The following is a 23,572-nucleotide window of genomic DNA, read 5'->3' as shown; positions in this document are numbered from 1 at the left end:
CTTCACTAGAATGCTTTAACATACTATGAATAGTCAGTGTCTCTACCTCGGAACTGCAGCTCAATGTCTTTCTTTCACACACACACACACACACACACACACACACACACACACACACACACACACACACACACACACACACACACACACACACACACACACACACACACACACACACACACACACACACACACACACACACACACACACACAGGAGAGACTTGGGTCTCTCTGTTTTCATGAATATATAATCTGGGTCTATAAGTGTTGAACATCCTAAATATTGTCAGGAAATAAAGCTCAAGCACCAAGGAGATAAGACAGCATGTGTGTTACATAAATTGCATAGTTTATGTACAAAAAAGTAAATTAGAAAAACAACGCGCTGCAATTTGACATACCAGGTATCAAGCAGAAATCAAGCATAAGTGCCCATCAATATTACAAAGTCACAGAATCATATTTAGTCTCATATATATTATGTTAACTAATAGCAAAGAAAAGTTTTGGAATTGGCCTAATCCAGACCAAATTAAATATGTGTGACATGTTATCCTTTGGATTAGAGGTCGACCGATTAATCGGAATGGCCGATTAATTAGGGCCGATTTCAAGTTTTCATAACACTCGGTAATCGGTATTTTTGGCCACCGATTTGATGATTTAAAAAAAATTATAATAATATTTACACCTTTATTTAACGAGGCAAATCAGATTAAGAACACATTCTTACTTACAATGTTGGCCTAGAAACGGGGGTTAACTGCCTTGTTCAGGGGGGATTCGTTTTTGCAACCTTCGGTTACCAGTCCAATGCTCTAACCACCTGCCTTACATTGCACTCCACAAGGATTAACAGGCTGACTACCTGTTACGCGAGGGCAGCAAGAAGCAAAGGTAAGTTGCTAGCTAGCATTAGACTTATAAAAAACTATCAATCTTAACATAATCACTAGTTAACTACACAATGGTTGATGATATTACTAGTTTATCTAACGTGTCCTGCGTTGCATATAATCGATGCGGTGCCTGTTAATTTTCATTGAATCACAGCCTACTTCGACAAACGGGTGTTGATTTAACAAGCGCATTTGCGAAAAAAGTACTGTACTGTCGTGGCAACCTTTTACTTTACATTTTTTGGAACAGATTCCTGTTGGAACGTTCCACAAATTATACCCACCCCTTCAAGCCTATCAACTCCCAAGATTAGGCTGGTGTAACCGATGTGAAATGGCTAGCTAGTTAGCCGGGTGCACGCTAATAGCGTTTCAAACGTCACTCGCTCTGAGACTTGGAGTAGTTTTTTCCCTTCCTCTGCATGGGTAACGCTGCTTCAAGGGTGGCTGTTGTCGATGTGTTCCTGGTTTGAGCCCAGGTAGGAGCGAGGAGAGGGACGGAAGCTATACTGTTACACTGGCAATAGTAAAGTGCCTATAAGAACATCCAATAGTCAAAGGTATATGAAATACACATCGTATAGAGAGAAATAGTCCTATAATTCCTATAATAATATAATAACTACAACCTAAAACTTCTTACCTGGGAATATTGAAGACTCATGTTAAAAGGAACCACTAGCTTTCATATGTTCCCATGTTCTGAGCAAGGCACTTAAACATTAGCTTTCTTACATGGCACATATTGCACTTTTACTTTCTTCTCCAACACTTTGTTTTGCATTATTTAAACCAAATTGAACATGTTTCATTATTTATTTGAGGCTAAATTGATAGTATTTATGTATTATATTAAGTTAAAATAAGTGTTCATTCAGTATTGTAATAGTCATTATAATTTTTTGGAAAACAAATAATTGGCCGATTACTCGGTATCGGCCTTTTGGTCCTCCAATAATCGGTATCGGTATCGGCGGTGAAAAATCATAATCGGTCGACCTCTACTTTGGATTATAATTTTAGAATGTCAGTGTACTAGCTAGTACACAGTGCAGGTTTTAATCATGACCAGAGGGACCACCTAGGTGCCAAATTATCCTAGGTAAATTTAAAACAGCATAATTATGCGGTTCTGTTGAGAACTGGCAAAATGTTTCACAAACTCATCCATGTTGAGGGAGCGTGCCCTCGTTGACTCAACACTGAGAATTCCTGAGGTGACTTAACCTGTCATCAACCATTGTTGTCCTAAGGTGGGTTTTAATCAGTTTTAAAGCTGAGATGCTTCTCTCGCTAGAAGCACTGCTGACTGGTGTAACAACAGAAATCTTACAAAGTCAAAATAGCTCATGGAAGACCTCTTTATAAAGTTCTAGAAACACAACAAAGTCAAGGAGAGTAGACGGTCTGTCCCTTCCTCCTTTCTCTCTCCTATCAAGAAGCCACTTGGTTTGATGAACCTCATGTTTGAGGTCCTCTAAATCTGACTCAAAGGTCTGAGCAAAGGAAAACAGAGGCTCCTCATTCAAGAATGTTGTACTCTTTGGGTTGAGAGACTGGACCCCTTGCATTATCTCGTAATTCTTCTTTGAATAATTCCTCTGCAGCTCAGTTGTGAGACTGATAAAAGATAGCTCTTTGGAAGCTCTCACCATCACTTTGGTCACTATTTTTCTGTCCTACAGTGCTCATCATCAATGAGTCGTTAAATCTTAAGCTTGTTTTAGGCTGTGTTTTACACACGGTTTGTACAATTATTTTGCAGTGCTCTACAATCTCTTCAACCTCTTTCCATAGTTCTCCAAATTAACCCTCACTTCTGTAGTCCTGTAATGTGTCTGTAAGGGCACCTACTAGATCCACAGCCCTTGCTAGGTCAAGTGAGCTTGATTGGAGCATGTCAGAAAGACATTTGGCATCACCAAACACTTTACAAAAGGTAACCAAAAGCCCTATGAAATGTAAATCTGAGAAAGAAGGCCCCTTGCCTCCACTGATCTATCACCACTATTTTCAAGTGTGACATCATGTAGCACTCTCACTTTCTTTTCAGGTTTAATTGACCCTATGCAAAAATAAGACAGCCTCTGGTTACATCTAAGCATCCAATTACCCACATTTTAGTCCAATCTCAATCTTAATTACAAATCCCCATTATCATAACTGTACCTTAAAATCAACTACCAGCCTAAGTTACTAGTTAGATCATGGCTAGCCCTACTCTGCAGTAAGTAACTTAGATAGCAAACAGGCTAAGAAATTATAGCTATCTTAAAGGGTATCTGCAAAATGTGGTAATCATTTGAGTAACGTTAACAGATTGATAATAACAATTGTTCGTTTTGAGTTCAAGTACGAAAATCTAACTGAGTTAATGGATTTAAATTGCTGAATGTTAACTTGCTGAACACTGACAGCTGTAGCCTACTAGTTACCCCACATTAGCTAAACATTTGTATACTGTAACTTACTACACTGCATTGTATATGTGTGTATTACTAGCACAGATGTAAACATATTGTTAGGCTAAATTGTGAACTGATCTCTCTAATCTGATGAACTGTCTGTTAATGGAGCCTAAGGTCTAACGTTAACTAACACAGCGACTCAACCAACGTAAAAGTTGTTCAGGAAACCTAAACCCGATGCTAAACCTTAAAACTTACTTCAAATATGATGCTTTCGCCAATCGTGAAAAGAGCTCGTAGAGCTGAGGAAATATTCTCTCTTCTTCTGTATGTTCTTCTGTATCTCGCAACCAACGTTAATGTTCTCTCTTCCTCGTCCTCGATTTGAAAAATGCGCCGCCGAATGTCAAAATAAATGCTTCTTTCAACTGGAGGTGAAGTGAGATCAGCATCAAACTGCCAGCAGCGAATGAACCCCCGGATAGCCCTCTGTCTCCGCCCCTGCAAACGGTTAGGTCAGTTGTATGCTGCTTTGCGAGCTATTAACAGCAAGGATTACATTAAATAGGTGCAATATTTTTTACTTACGCATTTGCCAATATTCAATTCATACGCACAAAACATATGAACAAAAACATTCACTGTGAAAGTTGATACATGTTGGCCCTTCATAGGATTTGCGCAGCACTTCGTTCAATTTATCGAATCAGTTATTGTTTTCTTGCTCAAACCGTGAGCAACACCTGTAAAACCAAGACATTTCTCACAAAACCCAAGGATGTCTATTCGCACAGGACTAGTATTATCATAGGACCTTGGAGTTTGCCAAAAAACTGTAGGTTATTCTGGCTGGAATTGTTACTCTCCTGCCATGTACAAATTGCCGCCATGGCAGATTCGGACGGGATTAAAATGACAGATGTGGTGTTTTGTGCTTGTGCTCATTATTACATTACCCGACCACCCCCAGTATACTAATCCTGTCCGAATAGAGCTTAACATGCTGACCAGACCGGACACGTCGCGTGCACGAGCGTCGCAAAATAAATTTAGAAATCCATGTTATTCAATTATTGCACCCACACTGCTCGCGCGCGCCAACGAGCGTCTGTGTTGCCAAGGGCTAAAATAGAAGTCATTCCTATTTCTGACGCAGATCACGCTGCCTCTCCCATCTCCTCATTGGTTTATAGAAGCAGGTACCCACGTGCCATCTCCTCATTGGTTATACCCACGTGGGTGATTGAAAGACGAAATGTTTTGCCGGTTGTCGTGGTAATACTATGAAAGTTTAGATGCCAATCACCATATAAGTTCAAAGATGAAAAAGCCTGGAAGGAGGATAGATGACTAGAAATGATTCGGTTGACCGTTTTATGTGTGGATTAATTGCCGGAGTAGAGGACCTTGTGCGTTTCAGGTAAATTAACAACTCAATGTTTATATCCCAGGACAAATTAGCTAGCAACAGCAAGCTAGCTAAATAGGACAAATTAGCTAGCAAGTGCAAGCTAACTAGCTAAATTGCCATAAATGTTTAATGCTTTTCGACCTGTCCCCAAATTAATATCATTGGTTCAGAGTTTGTTTTGATATTTTAACCTGTGTGTTTGGTGTAGGGGGACAAAATAAATGTATGCACGATAGCGCACGTACGCAGCCGGTTTGGGTTCCGTGTTAGGCAAGGTCTGTTTCCTCGTCTCTGCTGCTGCTGCCTTCACCACGTTGTTCTCAATCCCAATATGCTAGTTCAATTTGCTATTATGCACATAGGAACATAGGGAAAGTCATCAATTCTACGGCACATTGAAGATTATACTCCAGAACCACGGACAGCAACCATATCCAACGCGGGAGAAAGCACATTTGTTATGAAATAATATTTGATTTATTAGTGTTGCACCATTATTTTTGCATAATATAACCACATACAATTTCAGTATCACGTCTTAGAGTGATGGACTGTGCCATGCCCGTGGTCCCCACAATGAATTAGTCCACTGAGACAGGCACGAATCAGATAGGTGACTTGTGCACCATGAAAGAAATATATATATTGTGACTGCTCGATTAAAGAAATGTTGGTTGACCAACAGCCTATCTGTCACGGCTGTCGTAAGGAGGAGCGGACCAAAGTGCAGCGTGTGTGTCGTTCCACATTTTATTTACACTGTGAAACTATGCAAACATAAATAAACTGGACGACAACAACAACAACAAACCGTGACGCAAACATACACTGACTCAAAGATAATCTCCCACAAACCCAGGTGGAAAAAAAACCCCTACTTAAGTATGATCTCCAATTAGAGACAACGAGGACCAGCTGCCTCTAATTGGAGATCATCCCAAACAAAACCCCAACATAGAAATACAAAACTAGAACCTGACAACGTAGAAATAGAAAACATAGGGAAAAAACCTGTCACTCCCTGACCTACTCTACCATAGAAAATAACATATTTCTATGGTCAGGACGTGACACTATCGACCAAACAACTAAATGGGGTCAGCCGTAGTTTTTTTTATGTTACTATTTACCCCTTTTTCTCCCCAATTGGTAGTGTGTGATTTGGAGAATTTTCCAGTCAAAATGTAACAAGTACTTTTGAGTGTCAGGGAAAATGTCAAAATTACATCATTTTTCTAGGAATGTAGTAAAAGTTGGCAAAAATATAAATTGTAAAGTAAAGTTTAGATCCCCCCCCAAAAAAACGACTTAAGTAGTACTTTAATGTATTTTTACTTAAGTACATTACACCACTTTGAAGACCTGTCTGGTCGAAACAGCTGTTGCCAATAAACCACATGGGAGAATTGACTGTAATGTACAGAGATCTTTTTACTGTCCTAATGAGTGTTCTGTAACCATGTAATGAGGATATTAGGAGCCTGAGCAGGCCAGCTCACTGCCATGCACTGTGGCCTAGCTAAGCCAGCTCCATCATGATCAAATTACTCCACCGAAAACCCAGAACATGCGAGGAAACAAACAGACATATTACCAAACTTGCATAAACTACAAACTTGCCAGAAATAAAAGATTGTGGAAGTTGATCAGTGTAATAATGGTGTATTGATAGGAGGAAACATAGGGGTTCAACAATCAACAGTCCAGAGAGCAACATTTAAATAACTGAAAACCTTACACGTACCTGAGTGCAGAAAAATATCGAGTTAATAATCCATCAGAAGTCCAAAAGGACATTATCAGGCCAAGACCGTATATTAACACATTCTATTCAGAGTTCCATAATTACATTTTTCTGTAGGAGCAATGTTTCCTTTAAATTTCACTCCACGCTTTCATGGTATCGTTAGAAAACGAGTCCAGTAGTCATCGTTGGAACTAACTCTCTTGACTCTTGAGTGACAGGGAGGATGTTAAGAGCAGTCAAAGAGCCTCTGAGCTACTGCAGCAATGGGCCCCATCTGTTGAGCCGATTTTAGATCAGGGGCTGCTCATTTACAGATTAAAATTAAATGATGCCCTGATTGGTCTGAATCCCTCAGGTCCCACAGCAATTCTCTCCTCAAGCTACGATCTGTTTGACCTGCTTTCTGTTCTTCAAGTTTCGACGCCCGAACAGATCTGCCATCTAGTCCACACACATGTTTTCGTTGACGTGAACTAAAATGGACTTGTTCTCTTGGTAGAAGTGTGCCTAGTTAAAAAGGGCCTTTCTTAGGACATTTAGCTTTTTTGTACTCAACTACAACTTCAACTCCATATTTATAGGTGACAGAAGTCGTTTCCAGCTGCATAACTGTGACAGCTCCTGGGTTTGGATGCCCTTGATTACCTGAACAATACATTGGATGACCTGGTTAACTGTAACTAGGACTGTAGCAATACATTTTGATAGCACGTACAGCAAGGGTGTCCAAACTTATCTGCAAAGGAACAGTGTGGGAACAGGCTTTGCTCCAACCAATGTAGCATTGTATCGAGACTCATTCAGAGGTAAATCATGTTGTATCCTTGAGTATCAATCCAGTATTGAATCATAGTTCTGTCAGATGATTAGAAACGTATTGATTTCCACTCTGTAGAGGCTTGGCTCAGTTAAACAGTATCCCTGTCCCTGAGCTCTGCTGGCCTGTACTGTGGGGGAGGGCTAGAGAAGGTGGCCTCTTATGATCCCACATATTGTATTACATGACTGAAAAGGTTTACTTACAAACTTAGCTGTCCCCATTTTGAAAAACTGAAAACGAAATGTTAATGGTAAAAATAGATAATTTCTTCTAATTGTTGTGTCATTTTAGAATGTCAATCCAAACTCCAGTACTAGTTGTGATAGGCCGACTTGTCCATATGAACTGATAAGGTCAAGTTTAAGAGTAAAAAAAAATAGCTGTCAACATGTCACCCAGGGTGTGTTTTGCGGCATTTTGTTTGCTTACTGTGGCCGTAATTTGACATTTAAATTTGGGTAATTTAACAGATGCTCTTATCCAGGGCGACTTACAGTCAGTGCATTCAACTAATGTTGCAACTGTTTTGTTCTCTTGTGTTTGTGCCACAGTATTTACATGACAATGGGGTGGTGCACCGTGACCTGAAACCAGAAAACCTTCTGTACGCTGACCTCTCTTTGGACGCCCCGCTTAAGATTGGTAACTACAAGTACCTGTAGGCTGTTACACAACCTGACACCTTCCTAGATAATCTGACTGTCTCCTAGATAAACTGACTGTCTCCTAGATAAACTGACTGTCTCCTAGATAAACTGACTGTCTCCAAGATAAACTGACTGTCTCCAAGATAAACTGACACCTTCCTAGATAAACTGACACCTTCCTAGATAAACTGACTGTCTCCTAGATAAACGGACTGTCTCCTAGATAAACGGACTGTCTCCTAGATAAACTGACTGTCTCCTAGATACACTGACTGTCTCCTAGATACACTGACACCTTCCTAGATAAACGGACACCTTCCTAGATAAACTGACTGTCTCCTAGATAAACGGACTGTCTCCTAGATAAACTGACTGTCTCCTAGATAAACGGACTGTCTCCAAGATAAACTGACTGTCTCCTAGATAAACTGACTGTCTCCTAGATAAACGGACTGTCTCCGAGATAAACTGACTGTCTCCTAGATAAACTGACTGTCTCCTAGATAAACGGACTGTCTCCAAGATAAACTGACTGTCTCCTAGATAAACTGACTGTCTCCTAGATAAACGGACTGTCTCCGAGATAAACTGACTGTCTCCAAGATAAACTGACTGTCTCCTAGATAAACTGACTGTCTCCTAGATAAACTGACTGTCTCCTAGATAAACTGACTGTCTCCTAGATACACTGACTGTCTCCTAGATACACTGACTGTCTCCTAGATACACTGACACCTTCCTAGATAAACGGACACCTTCCTAGATAAACTGACTGTCTCCTAGATAAACTGACTGTCTCCTAGATAAACTGACTGTCTCCTAGATAAACTGACTGTCTCCTAGATAAACTGACACCTTCCTAGATAAACTGACTGTCTCCTAGATAAACTGACTGTCTCCTAGATAAACTGACTGTCTCCTAGATAAACTGACTGTCTCCTAGATAAACGGACTGTCTCCGAGATAAACTGACTGTCTCCAAGATAAACTGACTGTCTCCTAGATAAACTGACTGTCTCCTAGATAAACTGACTGTCTCCTAGATACACTGACACCTTCCTAGATAAACTGACTGTCTCCTAGATACACTGACTGTCTCCTAGATACACTGACTGTCTCCTAGATAAACTGACTGTCTCCTAGATAAACTGACTGTCTCCTAGATAAACGGACTGTCTCCTAGATAAACGGACTGTCTCCTAGATAAACGGACTGTCTCCTAGATAAACGGACTGTCTCCAAGATAAATGGACTGTCTCCAAGATAAATGGACTGTCTCCAAGATAAATTGACACCTTCCTAGATAAACTGACACCTTCATAGATAAACTGACTGTCTCCTAGATAAACTGCCACCTTCCAAGATAAACTGACTGTCTCCTAGATAAACTGACACCTTCCTAGATAAACTGACTGTCTCCTAGATACACTGACTGTCTCCTAGATAAACTGACACCTTCCTAGATAAACTGACTGTCTCCTAGATAAACTGACTGTCTCCTAGATAAACTGACTGTCTGCTAGTTAAACTGACTGTCTCCTAGATAAACTGACTGTCTCCTAGATAAACTGACTGTCTCCTAGATAAACTGACTGTCTCCTAGATAAACTGACTGTCTGCTAGTTAAACTGACTGTCTCCTAGATAAACTGACTGTCTCCTAGATAAACTGACTGTCTCCTATATAAACTGACTGTCTCCTAGATACACGGACACCTTCCTAGATAAACTGACACCTTCCTAGATAAACTGACTGTCTCCTAGATAAACTGACTGTCTCCTAGATAAACTGACTGTCTCCTAGATAAACTGACACCTTCCTAGATAAACTGACTGTCTCCTAGATAAACTGACACCTTCCAAGATAAACTGACTGTCTCCTAGATAAACTGACACCTTCCTAGATAAACTGACTGTCTCCTAGTTAAACTGACTGTCTCCTAGATAAACTGACTGTCTCCTAGATAAACTGACTGTCTCCTATATAAACTGACTGTCTCCTAGATACACTGACTGTCTCCTAGATAAACTGACACCTTCCTAGATAAACTGACTGTCTCCTAGATAAACTGACTGTCTCCTAGATAAACTGACTGTCTCCTAGATAAACTGAAGTTACATCTGTTGGGGACATTAGTTATACTGTATAAGGCATATAAGGAACAATTATTCTGGTGCGCTGTTTTTTTGCGTTACTGATTATTTGGTCTAATCTCGATTTCACAGGGTGGCATCTTTCAAATTTCCGAAGTGGAGGGTTTAATGTGGCCTTCAGAGGATGGGGTGTTGACTTCGCCACTCACACTAGGCAAAAAATATCAATGCTTGCCCAAAACTAAAACTCGAATTTGATTCTGGGTTCCAAGATGAATTCATTTTGACAGGAGTCAGGGATCTGGACTTTTGATATAGTATGAGTTGCTTTGTTTACTACTGTATTTCCTGTTATTGATGTCCATTCCATTATTCCTAAGTAATGGTTAGGTAACAACATTAACTATCCTTCTGTATCATAAAGAACATATAACATTAATGATAAAACAATTAAAGATGATAAGGCCAATGCTCGTCTCATCCTTTCAAATGTACACTGAGTGTACAAAACATTAGGAACTCTTTCCATGACATAGACTGGTGTCCATGACATAGACTTGTGAATCCTGGTGAAAGCTATGATCCCTTATTGATTTCTCTTGATAAATCCACTTCAATCAGTGTTGATGAAGGGGAGCAGACAGGTTAAATTAGGATTTTTAAGCCTTGAGACAATTGAGACATGGATTGTGTATGTGTGCCATTCAGAGGGTGAATGGGCAAGACAAAATATTTAAGTGTATTTGAACGGGGTATGGTAGTAGGTGACACGCGCACCACTTTGAGTGTGTCAAGAACTACAACGCTGTTGTGTTTTTCATGCTCAACAGTTTCCCATGTGCATCAAGTATGGTCCACCACCCAAAGGACATCCAGCCATGGTCCAGCATCCCTGTGGAACACTTGACACCTTGTATAGTCCATGCCCTGACGAATTGAGGCTGTTCTGAGGGCAAAAGGGGGTGCAACTCAATATTAGGATGGTGTTCATAATGTTTTGTACACTCAGTGTATAATACTAACACTAAACCATTATCTGACCTTCACAGCTGACTTTGGCCTCTCAAAGATAATAGATGAGCAAGTGACCATGAAGACGGTGTGTGGCACTCCTGGATACTGCGGTGAGTTATAAATTGACAGATATATCCCAATGTGAATACAATTGTAGGATCAGGGTCGCCTGGTGTGTTGAGCCACACTCCCGCAGTGTTTATTGATTGGTGCTTCCCATTGAACCATAACAAAACAAATTGCAAGGTCACACTAATGAAAGGAAATAGAGACCACAGTGTGACATTAAAAGGGGCAACCCGGGATTGGCTAGGAAATATTGACATATATTATATAGACACATACATTGTGAGATTGATATCAGTCCAATGAATCGTCTTCAACCACAACAAAGCAAATTGTTGGGGCGCACTATAATATTTGTACAAAAAGATGTAAATATATAAAATGTAATATGCGATGGATGAAAGGGATAAAACACAGAAAGTGAATGGGGTCACGGGGAAAGGAACAGCTGCCTCCAGGTGTGTATGTAGTATGGAGGCAGCAGCAATACCACTAGACCAGCTATGGGATCAGGCCCAAAATGTTTCATGGAGGCTACAGACTGCAGCTTTCAAGGAAATAACATTCATAGTTCATAGTGTGTTTATCAGGATGAGCTGTCCTGTGTGGAAGCTGACAGCTGGCTCTCACTCTCTCCCTCTCCATCCCTACCTCCCCATCTCGCCCTGCAGCACCAGAGATCCTCAGAGGCAATGCCTATGGTCCTGAAGTGGACATGTGGTCTGTGGGAGTGATCCTGTACATCTTGTGAGTTAAAAGAAACTACACTTCGAAATCTTGCCCAAGATCTGCGTGTACTCCGTGGGTAGCTGGCAATTTGATGACAAATTGAAGTCCTCTCATCACAGTATTGCAGCTAATGTAACCTCAGATATTCCCCTTTCTCCTATGGATTCTGGGTGTAATATGCAAGTCTATTAGAGAGGTCTCTTGTCTGAAAGTATCCCGTATCTGTCTTTAAATCAAGTGAGAGTGGTGAAACAAATAAATAATTAAAGGGAAATGTTGCCTCTCCCCTCAGGCTGTGTGGGTTCGAACCATTCTTCGATCCGAGGGGAGACCAGTACATGTACAGCCGCATCCTCAACTGCGACTATGAGTTTGTCTCCCCCTGGTGGGACGAAGTCTCCCTCAACGCGAAGGACTTGGTGGGTTCCACCGTTTACTTCAAACAGAGGCTTTTATTATGAAAAACACTTATACTGTATTTGAAGGTCTGCTTATAAACATTATTGCTTTATTTGACAAGTATGTAAATGTATGTACAAAGGCTGTTTGTTATTGATTACAATACCTTTCAATACTTGGGGCTCTATTTTCGACTGGCGTTAAGGCTGCGCTAGTGTCAAACGCACGTTTTTTGGAAACTTTGACCTGTTATGCCTTGATCAGACTGACAGCGTCATTGCATTATGGTACACCAGAAGTACATACATTTCCAATGGAATGCTGTGTTTGCCTTGCAGTATTGCCTTGCAGTATTGCCTTGCAGTATTGCCTTGCAGTATTGCCTTGCAGCATGGTGTGGTGCGTACGTTGGATTTATTGAATGTATGCGTAGACGTCTTGACAGAAATGGTAGCAGAAGGTGAATGGTGAACTTTTGATGCACACATATCCAGATGATGCTGCGTACCATTTTGCACAGTGACGCTGTCAGTGGGATTGAGGCATTACAGACAGGTATTTGGTATTTCACCTGTCTTATATCCGCTCGCTAGTGCTCAGATGGGAGGGGTGGGAATATTTGAGGAGTGTCCTTACAGGCTCGAGCGTTGGGCCAGTCGCTGAACGGTCGTTGGTTGGAATAGCGGAGCTTGCTGTGCTCTTAACCCTAATTGCTCCAGGGTCGTTGTACAGTTGTGACCCCACTCACTGCGGTTGTCTCAGTGGGAGTTGGGATATGTAAGAAACACACTTGTATTTAACAGAAAAATTAAAAGCAACCCCCAAATAATAAAAAAGTGATCCAAAGTACTAATTTCAGGCAGTGCATGTATCCTACACCCTCCATCCCATCGAGAGATGTGAACCTAGAATTTAGAAGTAATTTTCATGTAACAAGTGCTTGTTTTTTGTTTCATATGTTCAAAATCCAAGCCCTCCGTAGACTGCCCATACCCAATAACAAAGGCTGGTTCAACAGCAATGCATTGTCTTTTTTCTCCTGGCGATTTTATGATATCAATGCACTTTACATGCATTTATTGTTGATGTAAAAAAAAAAAGATTGCTTTTAATAAAATTGAACAAAAAATAAACTTATTAGAATGATTCACCATCCTGGTTTTATGGTGAGAACATCCGTGGCATGCATGCAATTCAACTTCTGGAGAAATGTGAATGCGATCTGTAAAATGGTTCCAACATGACCCTTCATAGCCTGTTGTTTTAGTAGTAAATGCTCACAAGGAGAAATGATGGTGCCTGTAAGTGTATTTAGACACAGCCAATTTAAAACAAGTTGTTTAATTTTTTTCAAATGGGATTAGAATTATTGTCTCTCTTTTTAGGTCTTGTCAATATTTAATTTAATTTTGCTTATTGACAACGTTTGGCATGTCCATGCCCAGCCTAATGCAATTTACTGTAGGCCTAGCCCCTATATCAGTGTGAATACTATGTACAGTACCAGTAAAACGTTTTAGAACACCTACTCATTCAAGGGTTTTTCTTTATTTTTACTATTTTCTACGTTGTATAATAATACTGAAGACATCTAAACTATGAAATAACACATATGGGCTGATGTAGTAACCAAAAAAGTGTTAAACAAATCAAAATATATTTTATATTTTTCAAAGTAGCCACCCTTTGCCTTGGTGACAGCTTTGCACACGCTTGGCATTCTCTCAACCAGATTCACCTGGAATGCTTTTCCAACAGTCTTGAAGGAGTTCCTACATGTGCTGAACACTTGTTGGATGCTTTTCCTTCACTCTGCGGTCCAACTCATCCCAAACCATCTCAATTGGGTTGAGGTCGGGTGATTGTGGAGGCCAGGTCATCTGATGCAGCACTCCATCACTCTCCTTCCAGGTCAAATAGCCCTTACACAGCCTGGAGGTGTGTTGGGTCATTGTTCTGTTGAAAAACCAATGATAGTCCCACTAAGCACAAACCAGATGGGATGGCGTATCGCTGCAGAATGCTGTGGTAGCCATGCTGGTTAAGTGTGCCTTGAATTCTAAATAAATCACAGACAGTGTCACAAGCAAAGTACCATCACACCTCCTTCTCCATGCTTCACGGTGGGAACCACACATGCGGAGATCATCCGTTCACCTACTCTGCATCTCACAAAGATACAGAGGTTGGAACGAAAAATCTGAAATTTGGACTCGTTAGACCAAAGGACAGATTTTCACCAGTCTAATGTCCATTGCTCGTATTTCTTGGCCCAATCAAGTCTCTTCTTCTTATTGGTGTCCTTTAGTAGTGGTTTCTTTGCAGCAATTCGACCATGAAGGCCTGATTCACGCAGTCTCCTCTGAATAGTTGATGTTGAGATGTGTCTTACTTGAACTCTGTGAAGCATTTATTTGGGCTGCTTTTGATTTGTTTAACACTTTTTTGGTTACTACATGATTCATATGTGTTATTTCATAGTTTTTGTCTTCACTTTTATTCACTATTATTCTACACTATTAAGAAAAACCCTGGAATGAGTAGGTGTGTCCAAACCTTTGACTGGTACCGTATATATTTTCATATTGAAGCCATGCAATTGCTTAGAACAATGTGGACTGCAAACAGGTTCAAGATGGGATAGGTCTTAATTTTGTTATTTTGTTTCTGTAAGCTATTTAACAAACTATAATGGACTAATATTGGAATTGATTACAAGGGAATACATAAATGACAGTAAATACACAGCTTGACACAAGCACATATTTAGCCATGGAGCATGTTCTGATTGGCCAGCGTGTGGTCAAGCCTCAACTTATTTAGTCATCAAAAACCAGTCTTTTCGCATCACCGCCAGCACTCATTCTTGGTTATGAAAATAGCTGAAATATTTCTGACACACCTCAAACCTATACCACTTAGATTTACCATTGTGTTAGGTTTGTTAAAATAGAGCCCATGATATATATGTGGGTCGTTCTTGAATTGCTGTGGCATTTCAGTCCCTTTGCAACCATGAAGAACACTTTAAAATGACATATAGTTACACATCATACATGTTTTTGTTTATATTGAACTGTTTATCAGTGGGAAAACATAATGCAAATCCTTTATACTGCAAAACTTTGTTTATGCATTGTTGAAAGTGCTCAAGGTAAGCAAATTGGCGTGTCCCAGTAGTGATGTGTAGAGACATGTTTTGGGGGATTTAGAGATACCTATTATTTTGAATGCTAGTATGTAAGATATTGCATAGATCAATAAAAACAAAGAAGACTATTAAAACACCTATTTTTTGTTACTAGTATAATGTGTGTCCCTCAGTTTTGTCATTGCTGTTACCGTCTTGAAAATGACTGATTACAAAGATATACAAGGATCTTGAGCATTCTCTCCAGTGGCAAACTGTTATTGGGGGAGGGGTCTATATTAAAGAAAATGATGTCATAAATGTGAGGATGTAAAAGAAATAACATTGTGAGCAAAATGATTAATCATATCACATAAGTAAATGTTTTTGCTTGGGTTGATGACCTTAGATTTGAGAATTTTGAGCCTCCATTTCAGAAAATTATTTAAAAATGTTTAATTGGTGCTACCATCATTGGTGTTACTACTCCTACTGGTTGCACAATGTTATCATAATGGTAACAATGATTTAAAGTCATTAAGCTACCACTACAAAGACCCACAAGCTACCTTATTAGTTGATTTAGAATGGGAAATACATTTAAATAAAAACAATATATAGAAAAATGTAGTTTCCCAAATGCCATAGTATTTCAAGAATGACCCGTATATGACAAATATAAGATGTTATACAGTACTGTAAGACATTAGGTTTGTAAAATTTAGTCAAATGTATTTTTACCTTTATTTAACTAGGAAAGTCAGTTAAGAACAAATTCTTATTTTCAATGACGGCCTAGGAACAGTGGGTTAAACTGCCTTGTTCAGGGGCAGAACGACAGATTTTTACCTTGACAGCTCGGGCATTCGATCTTGAAACCTTTCGGTTACTAGTCTGACGCTCTAACCACTAGGCCACCTGCCACCCCAGGCAGGTAGCCCCAGGCTAGTAAAATGTATATGTAACCTTATATACAATTTCTCTCATGCTTCATGGCTAGAGGAAAACCCATATTGTCAAAAAGCTATTACTGCGTAGAATATGTTGTGTTACCGCCAGCCAAACAAGCATAAAACTCCCAATAAAAAATAAGCCTCCATTTTGTTTTGGCCCGGCCGGATTCAATCAACTTTGCATCAGCACATTTAATTGAATAAATGTTCTTTCTTTACACAATTACTGTCTATTAGACCTGGGTCAAATACATGTAAAATACTTTAAATATTTGAGTTGTGCTGAATTTAGTTTGGGGTTTGCACTTTTGGGACTATTCCATTGCTGCCACAAGGTCAACTAAGTCAAAAAGAACCTCTCTCCCGTTGGCTGTCCCCTCAGGTCAGTAAGCTGATAGTGCAGGACCCCCACAAGAGGCTGATGGTGAAGGAGGCCCTGGAGCACCCCTGGGTACTGGGCAAGGCTGCCCGTTTCTCCCACATGGACACCACTCAGAGGAAGCTACAGGAGTTCAACGCCCGGCGCAAACTCAAGGTGAGTGAGGGGCTTGATGATAGCATCAAGAGTGCTTTATTATTTTTCGAATAATAAAAAATGTACCATTAATTTGAAAGATTTAGGGCTCGACTCAATCCGTATCACTGAAGTTCAGTGCTATAGGGTGGAAGGTAGCCTCGAGGTTAGAGCATTGGGCGAGAAACTGAAAGGTCGCTGGTTTGAATCCCGGAGCCGACAAGGTGACACGTCTGTCGCTGTACCCTTGAGCAAGGCACTTAACTCCGATTGCTCGAGGGCCACTGGATAATGGTGAGCCTGGCTGAGACCTGCCACTCTCTGTGGGTAACTCAGGGGGAGTTGGGATATGCAAGAAACACATTTCCATTACATGTGTGTAACAGGACAAATATAAGCACCCCCCAAATGATTATTATAGCGGGATTGAAAGTACATTTCTGATTGAGTTGACTGAATGCAGTCTCTGCGAATGCGGGAACAATGCCTTTAAATTTCAATTGCGCTATAACTCTGAACATGAGCGACACGGATTGAATTGAGCCCTCAGAGTAATGCACTTTGGACAACAATAGACATCAACAAACATTGCAGTTCAAATAATTGTATGCTGTCCTGATCCTCTTGGGAAATGTAAGCTTGCGGCCCAACCATTGTCTTGAATGGAATGTATGAACCTAATCACCACTATTGTTACATTGACATTCAGATTCTGGCTGAAGCACAGCTGTATGCCTCATCTCTGAGCTGTGTGCCATGTTTCTCTGACTGCAGGCTATCATGAAGGCTGTGGTGGCCACCAGCCGTATGCACGAGGGCTCCCGGCGACGCACGGACAGCTGCGATATGCCCGGCTCTGACAAGACCACCTCCAGGCAGAGCAGCATGCAGCAGGACCCTCCCCAGGACTCCCTGGAGGGCCAGGCCTGCCAGGGAACGGACACTTCCCCGACCCAGGAGGACGACCAGTGTCCCCCGCCCCTCCCACCACGTTGCCCCATACCCTCCACCACCAACCCTCCTCTACTGGCTGGGGTTCTCTTCCCCTCCCGCCCACCCACCAGGCCCCCACTAAGGGGAGTTGATGGGCAGAGACAGATATCGGTCATCCCCAAGACCACAGTGGTACGGCCTAGGGTGCCCCAGAAGAGCTGCTCCTCGGTGGACTCCTCCACCACCAAGCGGGAGCCGTCCTCCCCGGTCCTGACCACTCCCCCGAGCCCCAAAAGCCTCGGCAACAGATTCTCCATGGGGGTGGAGTCTGGCAGCAAAACGGCACAGTGTCAATGAGTGAGTGGCAGGTACCAAACAGTACGGGCTCCTCACCTACTGTAGGAGCTCCTACTGTTGTCCTAAAATGGCCGACGTCATTGTGAGAGTCAGGTGAGATGGTAGAAGATGACAACATGGAGGAGGAAGGATGAGAGGGAGAATGGATGTCTAATCTCGTCATATCTGTATCTGTTTAGACCGGGGACAAACGACTACTATACTTCCCTTGATATTTATTGTTCCTCTGTGTGCGTAACGAGATTGGATACTCATAACGAATTTGCAAATTAACTTTTAACTTTGGTCTAAACTTGGTTGCCAAGTTGCTTTAACCTCTTAATTTTCATTACTTTTCAAGACAAGGCCTCTCTGAAAAGGACAAGGCCTCTCTGAAAAGGACAAGGCCTGTCTGAAAAGGACAAGGCCTCTCTGAAAAGGACAAGCAAGGCCTCTCTGAAAAGGACAAGCAAGGCCTCTCTGAAAAGGACAAGCAAGGCCTCTCTGAAAAGGACAAGCAAGGCCTCTCTGAAAAGGACAAGCAAGGCCTCTCTGAAAAGGACAAGCAAGGCCTCTCTGAACAGGACAAGCAAGGCCTCTCTGAACAGGACAAGCAAGGCCTCTCTGAACAGGACAAGCAAGGCCTCTCTGAACAGGACAAGCAAGGCCTCTCTGAACAGGACAAGCAAGGCCTCTCTGATCAGGACAAGGCCTCTCTGAACTGTTTTACTTCAAAGGCCACATACTTTGTATTCTCTGCACCTTTCTACAATTCAATGTTGGAATCTACAGACTTCATATGCAAATATGTGAATGCATACACATAATCCTCTCATTCAGGTAGTAAAGATATTGTATTTGTGAGCTTATGAATGTAGTCAAGGTGTATTGTAATATTTACTTTGCAATAATTTTAATGATCTAATATTTGCACTGTATACGTTGATTAATCGACATAGATCACAAAAAGCATTCACACTGCTAATCGTTTACTATTTAAGTCAAACTGCACTTTTATTCCTCTGGAAATGTACATGACTGACCAGAATAGCTTGTTTGTGGCTCAAACCAATTTTCCCTTCATTCATTGGTTGTAAAACATTCTTGGGTAGTTACCATCTGCTGAAGGAACACACATCATATTCACCTCATCTGTACCTCACTGGAGCTACCACTCTACCTCTGTGTGCAGTGGCTTCCAACCCAGTAATGGCAAAACCTGTAAAGAAACTGTTGGACTGGGTGAGGTTATGAGGCGAAGCACAGCTTTCTGCAACAGAATCATATTTTAAGTGGCAAGTAAATACCTGCGAGGCGAACCCTCATTTTCATTGGCTAAGGGCTTTTCTCAATGGAACTCAAATAACTGATCAAATGAGTGTCATTAAAATACAGTCAATTTCCATTTCAAGGGCCAACCTTCACCTGCTATCTTGTATTCTCACTCTAACATTGCCAAATATTAAGCCTGCATTATACTGCTGACATGTTCATACATGTCTAAACCATTCATTTACACCTATGAAATGTATAAAGTATGGCTATTTTACTTATCATAATTATTCCTTACAAATGCTTTATTTGGGGGTTGGGAGGGGGGTGTAGTTAACCGTTGTGTTGGTTTTGTAATTCATTTCTGTATTTCCTGTTTTTCATTCATTCACATTATTGTAGCCTACCTTTTGAAGGTGACATATTTTAGACAACATGAGATTGATTTAACGGTCATAAGAGGGGAATGTATTGAAGGTGTACAGGTCTATACACTTTGTATGTTTGATCATATCACAATAATCTAAATCAATTGGATTTGATTGTCTTGTATTCTACAGAAATATTTAACACAGCATCCATTCAAGATGGTAGTTGCTGTGTGATAACATAAAATTAATAAAACGTTTATTTAGAAGTCCAATATTAGCCTGGAAGAGTTATCAGTTTTATAACAAACTGCCAATATGAGAATCTCTAGACGCAAAAGAAACGCACACCTATTCAGGCGAGGTGCTGGCTAGCGGAGTGGAACACTTAAAAAAATAAAGGAGAGCTCTCATCTGAGCTCCTAGTGTGCGGCCCTCCTTTCTTTAAATAGGACAATCTCACCTCACACATACATTTGATTTGATTTAATGAAAATACAATAAACATTGAAAGTACAGTAAATCAGTGGACAGAGAACGGAATTTTATTGATGTACGTCAGACGATTACTGTACAGAAAATACCATTAGAGTTAAAGCATGTCACAGATTCACATGGGAATGACGAGGAACATGGAAGGACAACTCATGTTGGAAACTAAAGCAGAACAACTGTTGAAGTATAGCATACTGTACAATATTGGGAATCTGAAGTTATTTATTTTGCATCGCTGTAGTTGGATTATAATTTGGCCACTGTCTTCTCAGCAACAGAAAATTAGGAAGAAAAGAAAGTAGGTTTGTTCTCTGAATAACTTATGAGTACAAATTAATTTAAAATAGTGTTTAAAATATTGATGCAATGTTTGTGCACATAGCCAACATACACAGATGCCTTGTAAAACTTGATATGACTCTGGCTGAAGCACTTTGAAACCATTACACAGCATGTGACACATATGAAAGACATGCTGTCCATATAACACACCTAAAAACATGGCTGTGTCCTAATATTCTTAACTGGATACCTTATTTCTTTGCCTTTCCATTGTGAAACACCTGGACAGGCATCCATCATATTACTTTCAACTGTTGCGGTTTTTCAGATCAGTGGTCACAAAGGCAAGGAGACAAGGAAAGGAAGCAGGTTCAGAAATGTGACGTAACCCCCGAATCCATCTGTAGCGTCCCTGCCTACTCGCATCCTGGTCTTAAAATGGTGGACAGGAATGCAATAGCACAGGTGACAATCTTTTGAGAGTATAATATATTGAGATGGCTTAATTCTGATTATTTCATCGACATAGTTCTGGGTCTCAGACAACAACAGTCACTGCCTTGTGAAGAAACCATTTCAACTGGAACCAGTCAGTGCAGGACACACGTATAGGTATACAAGCGGTCTCGGTCTTTGTCCAAAGGGTGAATCCAACGCTACAGTGCTTCTAATAGAGGCCAAAGCGGGGGTTCATGGCAGGTCTGTTGGAAGCTATCCACAGCACAAACATGCTTTAATATGGCTCTAGAAAAACGAGTGGGCTGCTATTGAATGTCTTTCTATTGTATGTTAATCCCCATTGCTATTGAGAGAGTCTTCCCATCATATGTTATACTGCATGGCCATTGAGTCTTCCCATCATATGTTAACCCTCATGGGCACCTTGGCTTGGATAGACATTTTGGAATGTTCAATTACTTGTTGCACACCTCATGGTCTCAGTGCTTTGTTATAAGAATGGCCTTCTATTCTGACATTTCATTGGTTCATTATGACATTTCAATAGCTATTGGGAGCCATGTCTGTTCTATATTCAACTACCGTGCTTTAAGTTCTGGTTAGGTGAGTGTCAGGGTTGGTAAAGTAGCAGTTGGGCTGAGTTAAATGGAGACAGTTAAAGCAGCCAAGTAGCATAGATGGAGTACTCCAGTTACTGCTAACAATAGAAGAGAGATGTGGGAGCCCTTCATAAACCAGTATCATTACGTTAGAATTAGGTTACCTCCTGTTTTTCAGATATCAGACAAATCTAGGATTGGTTCATGCTTCACTCTGATCAATGGAAAGATCTGTGCAAAGACTTGAGTGACACACGATGACTTCAAGTTTAAATTTGACCTCAGTCCAGTGGAATAAGTAGCTCAGTAGGCTTTATGTAAACTTTGAGTTATTAGCCCGGTTAAACCATATTGAAGACTACGCTGCACCTTTAAAACAATGGTGAGCCCAGTGTTCAGTCTGATTGAACCAGGCTATGGTGTTATAGAAGCAGGAATGAAACAGTCCAGTAGGAATGTCACTTTGGTTCTCCCGACATTTGAACTTGACCCAGATCTTTCACACTGTGCTTAATTACCTCCACACTCAAATTACATTCAAATTCCAAATGGTTTTTTTTTCTTCTTGTTTCTTATTTGTTTTAGAACTGTACAAGATACAAAATGATCAATAATGAGTTATACACATTTATAGGACAACATAGTTTACATAATATTACTTACTATAAAGGACAAACAAGATGTAGTTTTTAGATTCTGAATGCAGTATGCTCCTTTCATTGAGCCGTAAAGATGTGTTATGCTGAAGATGTTTCATGTAGTAGTTGCCTTTTTTAAGTAGCAAATACGTATTCCTAGCCTGTCAACTACTGCCTGTAGCTGTCGCGTGATCCTTACAAGTCAGGGTCAAGACTGCTTGAGCACTTAGATTTCTCATACTATCAGTTAGCCACATAACCTGCTGATAGGCTATATATATATATTTTATATCACTCAGCAGTAGCAATACATAACCCGTGGGCAGAGCGGTATTATTGAATGTCCACCTTGGCGTTATAAGGACCAGAGTTCCTATAGTACTCCGCTAACCTCTCACTTCAAAGACAAAATGATTGGCTTTTTGAAGACAACTAGGAGCCCGGCAGTGTAAACAGTGTAAATGACAACCCACATTAGATTTACCAGTCATTCTCCATCTTGGTTCCACACAACACGAATGACGACACGTCATTTTTCCATCAAAGCTCTAGTGAAGAAGGGTGGTTGGCTGGTCCAGTGGAAAAGTGGGTGAGTTTGAGAGAGAGGAAGATGTGTAGAGGGCTGACTTTGTTCTGTGGCTATCTTCCACCCCTGGAAAGAGAAAAGTGCATTGTCTCAGGTGTTATTTAGGTAGTGTTCATAAGCTCTCCTGTGCATACTGTAGACTTCTCCGGACCTCCAGACCCCCCTAGCCAGGGTGGTCTGCGTAGAGGCCTACGGGGGCCCATCTTTGGGGGAGGAGGGGGGCTGGGAGGTGCTGCCCGTGGAGCTCTTCAGGGAGCCCAGGGTCTTGCTGAACCAGGAATTTTTGGCTGCTTGGATCTCGTTCATCAGGACGCCCCTCTGATGCTCCAACTCCTGAGGACGGACAGAACAAAGGAATAAATAGATACCATAGCAACATGACCAGTCAGCCACCATAGCAACATGACCAGTCAGTCACCATAATAATCATCAATATTAGTCACCATAGCAACATGACCAGTCAGTCACCATAATAATCCCCAATATTAGTCACCATAGCAACATGACCAGTCAGCCACCATAATAATCATCAATATTAGTCACCATAGCAACATGACCAGTCAGCCACCATAATAATCATCAATATTAGTCACCATAGCAACATGACCAGTCAGCCACCATAATAATCACCAATATTAGTCACCATAGCAACATGACCAGTCAGTCACCATAATAATCACCAATATTAGTCACCATAGCAACATGAACAGTCAGTCACCATAATAATCATCAATATTAGTCACCATAGCAACATGACCAGTCAGTCACCACAAT

At 40.9% G+C, this 23,572-nt stretch overlaps 2 protein-coding genes and 1 long non-coding RNA gene across 7 annotated transcripts in view; 2 read left to right on the top strand and 1 right to left on the bottom strand.

Moving 5' to 3' along the window:
- The window catches only part of LOC115151258 (calcium/calmodulin-dependent protein kinase type IV), a gene marked incomplete at its 3' end in the record, with an annotated part of 31,573 nt that extends 13,690 nt beyond the window's left edge, over positions 1-17,883 (top strand). Inside the window, exons 6-11 of the mRNA XM_029695213.1 lie at positions 7,837-7,927; positions 11,075-11,149; positions 11,777-11,852; positions 12,127-12,253; positions 16,699-16,851; positions 17,605-17,883. Of these exons, the coding sequence (XP_029551073.1) occupies positions 7,837-7,927; positions 11,075-11,149; positions 11,777-11,852; positions 12,127-12,253; positions 16,699-16,851; positions 17,605-17,883 (801 nt within the window). The remainder of the gene's footprint in view (positions 1-7,836; positions 7,928-11,074; positions 11,150-11,776; positions 11,853-12,126; positions 12,254-16,698; positions 16,852-17,604) is intronic.
- Positions 17,884-17,893: 10 nt separating this feature from the next.
- Positions 17,894-20,012, top strand: LOC115151608 (uncharacterized). Its single transcript, XR_003867330.1, has 2 exons — positions 17,894-18,120; positions 18,461-20,012. It is a non-coding gene; the product is annotated as an uncharacterized LOC115151608 (long non-coding RNA).
- A 254-nt stretch (positions 20,013-20,266) lies between these two features.
- The window catches only part of LOC115151605 (rab GTPase-activating protein 1-like), a 146,543-nt gene continuing 143,237 nt past the window's right edge, over positions 20,267-23,572 (bottom strand). For all 5 annotated transcript variants that reach the window (XM_029695676.1, XM_029695675.1, XM_029695677.1 and 2 more), the window contains one exon: positions 20,267-23,131. In XM_029695676.1, the coding sequence (XP_029551536.1) occupies positions 22,988-23,131 (144 nt within the window). In that variant the 3' untranslated portion in view covers positions 20,267-22,987. The remainder of the gene's footprint in view (positions 23,132-23,572) is intronic.

This window comes from Salmo trutta, chromosome 17 (assembly GCF_901001165.1).
Source record: "Salmo trutta chromosome 17, fSalTru1.1, whole genome shotgun sequence".
Taxonomy (NCBI): Eukaryota; Metazoa; Chordata; class Actinopteri; order Salmoniformes; family Salmonidae; genus Salmo; species Salmo trutta.
The sequence above is the reverse complement of the archived record's forward strand: the minus strand, read 5'-3'. Positions and strand labels throughout refer to the sequence as shown.